The sequence below is a fragment of the Gallinula chloropus genome (assembly GCF_964237585.1).
Source record: "Gallinula chloropus genome assembly, chromosome: 1".
In the NCBI taxonomy this organism is placed as follows: domain Eukaryota; kingdom Metazoa; phylum Chordata; class Aves; order Gruiformes; family Rallidae; genus Gallinula; species Gallinula chloropus.
In genome coordinates this window covers 113277375-113285028 of record NC_140085.1, presented here as the reverse complement: position 1 = coordinate 113285028, position 7654 = coordinate 113277375, and the positions used below count along the sequence as shown (strand labels likewise).

Genomic DNA, 7654 nt, shown 5'->3' with positions numbered 1-7654 from the left:
AAACATGTCAATCACAGAACTTTTTCTAAAAAAGAAGAAGAAATATATTCATCTCAGAGCTTCATATTATCAGTTATGTTTCCTCCTTCGTTAAGAAAAAAGCAAGTTTATACAAAAATACTTCATATTCCTAGTCATTTGAGAGCAGAGGGGCAAGGGGTTTCAACGAGCGTAAGCTAGGTATCTGAAGTCAGAAGTCAGCTTCCTGATTCTGTGATCCTGTATGACCCTTTCTAGCTCACAGAGAGATCTCATGCACCAAATGCTAGAGTCTGGGGCTAGAAATGTCCTATAGCCTCTTCAGGTTAAATCTGTCCCAGCACAGAATGATTCCTTTGCATCTGCCTGTGAACATTACTTAGTCCATTTTCCAAGCTGCCACATGGATATCTTTCCATCCTTTCCTTTCACACAGCATTGTCTGCTATTAATTCTTACAACGATTCAGCAACATAATAAAGTTTCAGTTATCCGTGAAGGGGGACAGAGGCAGATAATATAGAATTTGTTGCCTCTGACACTCTTTAGCCACTAGGTATCTTCAGAAATCCTATTTTTGAACTGTGTGTCCCTGTACTAAGGCAAATTTCCTTCATTAACACTTCATAAAACAAACAGAAGTTAAAAGCAGGGAAATTGAAATTTCTGCACTGCATGTTAATCCAAGGGGAACATCATCACATTGTCACGGATTTTATACATATGGGGAACAAGAGAAGCAAATGTGTGAAGTTATTTGGGGTATTAGGCAAAAAAGATTTTCTGCAATGCTGTTACATTGCTATCAAAGGACGATTTTTTCCCCTGCTGTCATTGTCCCTTTTGCCATCTAGACAATGGCGTCTGGTCAGTGGCAAGTGATCGAGAGAGAAGGTACAGGAGCGAAAGCTACCTCAACTGAAGAGAAGTGTCTCTTCAGTGAAGCTGATTAGGAATGTATGTAACTCTTTCTGCTTGCACTAGATATGTTGAACTGGCTTTTCATGTTCTGCAAATTAGGTAAAAGATCTTGGGGAAAAGCAAGTGCCAGGTTACAGTATACCTGGGGCGAGCTGCACAGCAATGCACATCCACTGACGCAGTAATAATAGCCTTCCCAGAAAGAAAATGCTGAACAACTTGTCTGACATCAACACTCCTCTGCTTTTCCATAAAAGCATCAATAATCAGGATTCTTCTTGATATGCTACTGATGCAGGGTAAGATTTTTGGAGGTGTTGAGCAATCACTTCTTCCCTCTCTCCTCACCTCCCCCTCAGCATCAGTGATTTATGCTAGTGCATCACAACTCTGGAATTAAAAAATGCTGTATGCTCAGGAAGAAGGACATTATGCTTAAAGCATATTTCACTGGTGTATTTTATTCCAAAACACCTGTGGTGGCTGGAAAGGGGTCATGACAAGGACTTGGGGGCTGTACTTTCCCACTGAGAAGCAGCAGGTTCCCAGAGAAGCTGTGAGAAATGAAACCAAGTGACACCTGAGCTAATCACATGGTTATCACCTCACTTCAACTCCTCCCCGAACAGCAAGCAGTATTCAGAAGAAAAGCCATGGAAAAAGGGTGAGAAATCACTTCTTGCTCTCACACAAGGGGATTTACTGGAGAAAGGTGCTACTGAAGTGTCTAAGAGACAGGGAAGGAAGGTGTCTTGACCATGGGATCCTGTTTGAAGCTAACAGGCAGACCAACCAAACATTTTGGTCCTGAAATGTTACAAACTTTCTGCTCAGGAAGTGCTGTTGTTGTTTTGAGTCCACATTATTCACCAAGAACGCAGAACAGCAGGTGTCTGTAGCTGACTTACCTGCTCTGGAGAATGGGGAAGAGGGCAGAGATGGGCACACTGAGCAGGAAAATGCATGGGTCAGACAGAGAGGCTTGATACAGGGGGTGTTGGTTGACACTCGCCTGAACACGTGCCAGCAGTGTGCCCAGGTGGCCAAGAAGGCCGACAGCATCCTGGCTTGTATAAGGAATAGCGTAGCCAGCAGGGCCAGGGAGGTGATCTGCTCTGGTGAGGCCGCAGCTTGGATACTGGGTTCAGTTTTGAGCAAGAAAGACATAGAGGCCCTGGAGCATGTCCAGAGAAGGGCAACGGAGCTGGTGCATGGCCTGGAACACAAGTCTTTTATGAGAAGTGGCTGAGGGAATATTAGTCTGGAGAAGAGGAGGCTGTGGGGAGACCTTACTGCTCTCTGCAGCTCCCTGAAAGGAGGTTGTGGTGAGCTGGGGGTCAGCCTCTTCTCACAGATGAGCAGTGATATAACAAGAGGGAATGGCTGCAAGTTGCGCCAGGGGAGGTTCAGGTTAGAAATTAGGAGAAATTTCTTCTCAGAAAGAGTGTTCGGGCATTGGAACGAGTTGCCCAGGGAGGTGGTGGAGTCACCGTCCCTCCGGGTGTGCAAGAAAAGGTTGGATGAAGCACTGAGGGACATGGTTTAGTTGGTAATACAGGTGGTAGGGGGATGGTTGGAGTAGATGATCTTGGAGGACTTTTACAAACTTAGTGATTCTGTTATTACATGATATTAATTCCTTAACAAAGTGGGAAGAAAAAGAGAAGAGAGGAGAAGAGAAGGTTAAACTACATATGTGCATATTTGTTTTTTAAAAAAATAATAGGATCCTGTGGCCAACAGTGAAATGTGATTAGCTAGTCACAGATATTTCTGGTATTTCCCCACAACAAAATGGCATGTTTGAATACAGAGAAGAATGAATAATGAGATTCTTGACTTGCCCCCTTCCTGTGTTTTAATTGTAAATAAGCAGATGCAATCCATAATGCTAAATAAGATTTCCCCACATTTCCTTCTGAAAATGGTTTTAAGCAAGATAAGCCACTAAAATTTAATCCTTCCAAGCATGTGCAAATACTGAATCCTTGACGCAGGCACAATCTTACCATGAATTTATATGGGAGCTTTAATGGTTTTGTAAATTAATCAATAACGTGGTTAAATTATATTTGCTCAGCTAATTATTTTCCATGTCCTGTAAATTAGAACTTCAGTAGTCTCTAAAAAAAATCAGTCCTGCTGCTTGTATCACATTTGTGTTTACCTACTGATATGTTATTAAAGTGCTTGTTTATTTGTTCTGCTATAGGCTGGTAGCTTTTTCTTTGCTGTCTGAGTGGCAACCGAGGGGCTGCAAAGCCATGCAATGATAATGATATTATTATATATTTAATATGCTAAATCCATTTTAGCAGAGAAATGCTTTGCATATATGGTCTTTTGTCAAAATTCTCCTTGTCTCGCTCTCAGGGGAACAGGATTTAACAACTTTCTTCCCTCAAGAAACCTTCAGGACATTTTTGATGACTGAAATGGACCTTGATTGGGTTCTTAGCCTCGTGACTTTAAGGGCACAGCTTCAAACATGGATTGGATTAGATGACAGCCAGGGGCTCTGTCAAAATTGAATTATTCCGTGATTCTACGAATTTAGTCATCCAAGAAATTCTCCCCACTTGGTTTTCCCAAAGTCCTGTACCCAGACCCCCACCACTTACCGCTCTAACAGGACTAGTTTGTAGCACACAAAGCAGCAAATTGTGATCTTAGTTATGCAGATACAGACTCTCTCATGCTATAGCAGTCTATACAGTTCCTATGTCAATAGTTAGTGTGGCCTCTTCAAATATTGTGGTTTAAGCCCAGCCAGCAGGTAAGGCTCATTGTGGTGGTTTGACCCTAGCTGGAGGCCAGACGCCCACCAAAGTCACTCCATCACTCCCCTTTTCATCTGGAAATATATTTTGAGAGGCTCAGGAGTTGAAGATAAGGGCAGGGAGAGATCATTCTGCAATCAGTGTCACAGGCACAACCAGCTCAACACAGAATAAAGGAAAAAACCTTTCTAATTTATTACACTTCATTGCACACCCAGTGACACTAGAGTCAGGTAGTGAGAAGTGTGACCAGATCTTAAAGCACCTCTTCCTCCCTCCCTTCTTAGCAGGCTTCACTTTAGTCATGGTTTTGCTCCCTTCTTCCCCCAGATTGTGGCATGGGTTGGGGGGGCGGGGAATGGGGGTTCCATTCAGTTCCTCATGAGTTATTTTCCTTCTTAGCCGTGGGGTGCATTCCTCACACCCTTTCCCTGCTGCAGCATGGGGTCCCAGTCCTCCAGAAACTTCTCCAACATGAGTCCTTTCCCACAGGGCTTCAGCTCTTCACCAGCTGCCCCAGTGTGGGTCACTGCTATGGGGTGCAGTCATAAATCATAGAATGTCTCTCAGGCCCAGACTGCTCCAGTCTGGTCCTCACAGGGTCACAAGCCTCCCCCCAGCAAACTCGCACTGGCATGGATCTATCTCTCTCTCATCTCTCTGTCTCTCTCCATGGGCTGCATGTGCTGGCAGAGGCTTGCTCCAATGCGGGTCACAGCGTCTTCTGCATGTCTCCATCTGCTCCAGCACAGGCAAGAAGATCAGCAGGGCACGGGGGCACGAGGCTGCAGAGTGCAAAGCCTGAGGGCAGTCACAAACCAACATGGGCCTTTGCTCTTACAGCAGTCACAGCCCCTAACCCAGGAGGCTACAGGGGCCCCTCCCTTGCCTTGCTCGCAGTCATGGCAAAAGGGGCTCAAACTGCCAGGGGAGGCTTGCTGATGGCAAGCAGGAGCCACAACTGCAAATACAAATTTGTGGCAGGAGAAACGCAGAGCAGGCAGTGTAGCTGCAGTGGGATCAGATACTGCTGAGCACCACAGAACTTGGAGCAACCCCAAAATCAAGACTCTTGCTCAATTCGTTATCCCTTAAAACGCTTTTGGAGCTGCCATTAGGCTAACTGCACTTTTCAGGGAAAGGCTTTCAGTGCCTTTGTGTTAGGAAAGGCATGCCGACAGTGGGTTTGATTTCAGAGAGATAAACAAAACCAAAAGGGCATAATGGAAAGTGGTCTGGCCACAAATCAGGGCTCAAGGGACCAGAAGCAGAAATAAGAGGTTACCTGCTTTTCATCCTTTCAGCATGTCTTTATAAGCAGCAGCCTGCTGCAGTGGTTGGGAAAGCAGGTGGATGTGAAAGCCAAACTGAGTGTGGAAAGATTTGTAGAGTGTTTTTTACTTTCCCTTGTCTTGTAACCACAGTTTTACATACACTCCCACACCCACACTGAAGTGGGACTTTTATCTTTTTTCTATCTTGATATGACAACAAACTGGCATATTTAGCACTGCACTGTTCTCTCTCTTTTTTTTTTTTTTTTTTTTTTTGCATTTACTTTCCAGTGTTGGAGATACATAAATGTCAAGAAAAGAAATAGAGCCAAGAAAGTTCAAATGAGTAGCAGGAGACTAGTATTTCAGTATCTAGCTAATTGTATCCTAAATTGGTATTTTACAGTGTAAGAAATTAGCTTTTGTCTTAACATATGGAGTAATACTTTATAACAAAAAATCCTAGTTTATGTCTAATTTATTATTTTCCATGTTAAGGCACATGCAGAAATCAGGCTGAATATTTCATAAATACATTAGTAGCTATATGAATTTTTAAAAAAAATCTGCTGTTACATGCCTTTTTTTTTCCTTTTCTAGATTTTTGACTGTGGTTTCTGTGGTGCTGACTTTTCCAAATTTCTTCACTTGGCATTTTCTAGGATTGTCTAACACAAGAACTTTTGAATGAACAAGTTCACCTGCTCTCCATAATTATTATGTTTAAATGTTGGGGTTTTTCTTATTAAAGTGATGGTTTTCTAAAGTATGTGTTTGTACATGGATAGCTGTAATAAGTCTTGGAGAGCAAATGCTTTCCATTGCGCTAGACTCCACCATAGGGTAATTGCCGGGTTCTCTTTTGCACAGGAAAGCAATTTGCTACATAGCTTAAATCACCATTCTGTAGAGACGATTGTACAGTCATGTAAGCATGTGGATATCTCCAGAAGCCTGCCTATTCCCATAACACTCCGTGGAGCAACAGAAATGCATAAAGCTATATATGCGTACAGGTATTAGCAGGATTGAGGTCTCTCATTGTTCCTTTCTACCTTTTAAATGGTCTTTCACAGCTTTGATTATCCTCTGCAGAACTGTTTGAGGTTCAGAGTTACTTGATCCTTTTGATTTCCTTTGTTCCTCGATCCTATCACTGCGGTACTCTCCTTCCAGCTTCAGAACAAAAGTACTTTCGGGAGCAGAGGCCCCGTGGCAGGGACAGCAGCTCTGCTTTCCTCCTGGCAGTTTGCCACCGAGGCAGAATATTCTCGCTCACTCAGTGCAGTAGCTTCAGTAACTGCACCAGCGCACACCTAAGTCTCCCTGCAGAGACCAGTCCATCTCCTTAGCACAGGCAAACCTGTAGGCAGTAGCTGGAGTTAAGGTTAGGGGGTCCTTTTTTTAAAATGTTTTAAGTAACTCACTTCAATGCAAAGCATTTTCCTCAGGAGGTGCATTTGTCCTAAGTGGGTCTTGCTGGTTTACACACACCCTGTCCTTCCTCTTGCTTTGGAAAGTTGTTCCACTTGATTGCTCAGTTTGCCTCTTTGAGTCAGTGGTGGCGGGGGAATTACAAAGGCGACGAAGGTGTAGCCAAGTCCCAGGTAGTCTGTGCCAGATTTCAGCTCATTTAAAGTTGTGCAGACCGACTCTGAAACTTTCTTTGTACAAGGGACAACGACTTTGGAAAAAAAGTTGCTCCTTTTCTTTTGCCAACAGCGTGTGCCTGGCTCAGGGAACCCGCTGAGGTGTGCTCACCTTGCAAAGGCAAAATGGTCGGTGCTGCTTTGCAGATTGCTGGGCTGCTCGTTGGCGGCATTGGCATGATCGGGACATTTGCTGTCACAGGCATGCCTCAGTGGAGGGTGTCTGCCTTCATCGAGACCAACATCATCGTGTTTGAGACCATTTGGGAAGGCCTGTGGATGCACTGCGTCAGGCAAGCCAACATCAGGATGCAGTGCAAGGTCTACGACTCCGTGCTGGCCCTCTCGCCGGACCTGCAGGCATCCAGAGGGCTGATGTGTGCTGGGTCAGTGCTCGCGTTCCTCGCTTTCGTAGTTGCCATAATTGGGATGAAGTGCACACGGTGTGCGCAGAGCAGCTGGCAAGCCAAGGGCTATATTATGCTGATGGCTGGGGTCCTCTTCATCTTCTCAGGTGCTCTTGAGCTCGTTCCAGTCTGTTGGGTTGCAAACACCATCATCAGTGACTTCTACAACCCTGTGGTCAACGTTGCACAGAAGAGGGAGCTTGGAGAGGCCCTCTACCTGGGCTGGGTGGCTGCCTTCTGCCTCATTGCCGCTGGAGCCATTTTCTGCTGCTTTTGCCGCTGCTGTGAGAAAACCAGAAGCTACGGATACTCCACACCGACCCACTATTCCACTCACAGCCAGGATTTGCACGGGAAGACAGGAAGCTCCTACTCCAAAAGTCAGTACGTCTAGATGCCTCCTGCCTTTCCCTGGTTTTCAAGCATTCAGTCTGCCGGGATGGATTTCAGCTTCTGCACAGAAGGGCAGCTAGGAAGCTGCCTGTCCTTCTGCCCTGTAGCTGCTACCATTGGGACTGTGTCCTGGAGCTGCAGTTACCCCTCAGTGGGCTCTGCCTGTAGCAAGTGCTGCGGCACAGACCGTTTTAATGCATGGAAAGGTGAATGTTCTATATTATTTTAATAGAATTCTGGAATAGCTTTTG

General features: G+C 44.9%; 1 protein-coding gene across 1 annotated transcript; it reads left to right on the top strand.

Moving 5' to 3' along the window:
- Positions 1–6729: 6729 nt before the first annotated feature.
- LOC311199684 (claudin-8-like) lies at positions 6730–7404 on the top strand (the record flags this gene model as incomplete). The annotated part of the gene is made up of 1 exon (XM_084273818.1): positions 6730–7404. One exon carries the CDS (start codon positions 6730–6732, stop codon positions 7402–7404), a length of 675 nt encoding a protein of 224 aa, XP_084129944.1.
- Positions 7405–7654: the final 250 nt, after the last annotated feature.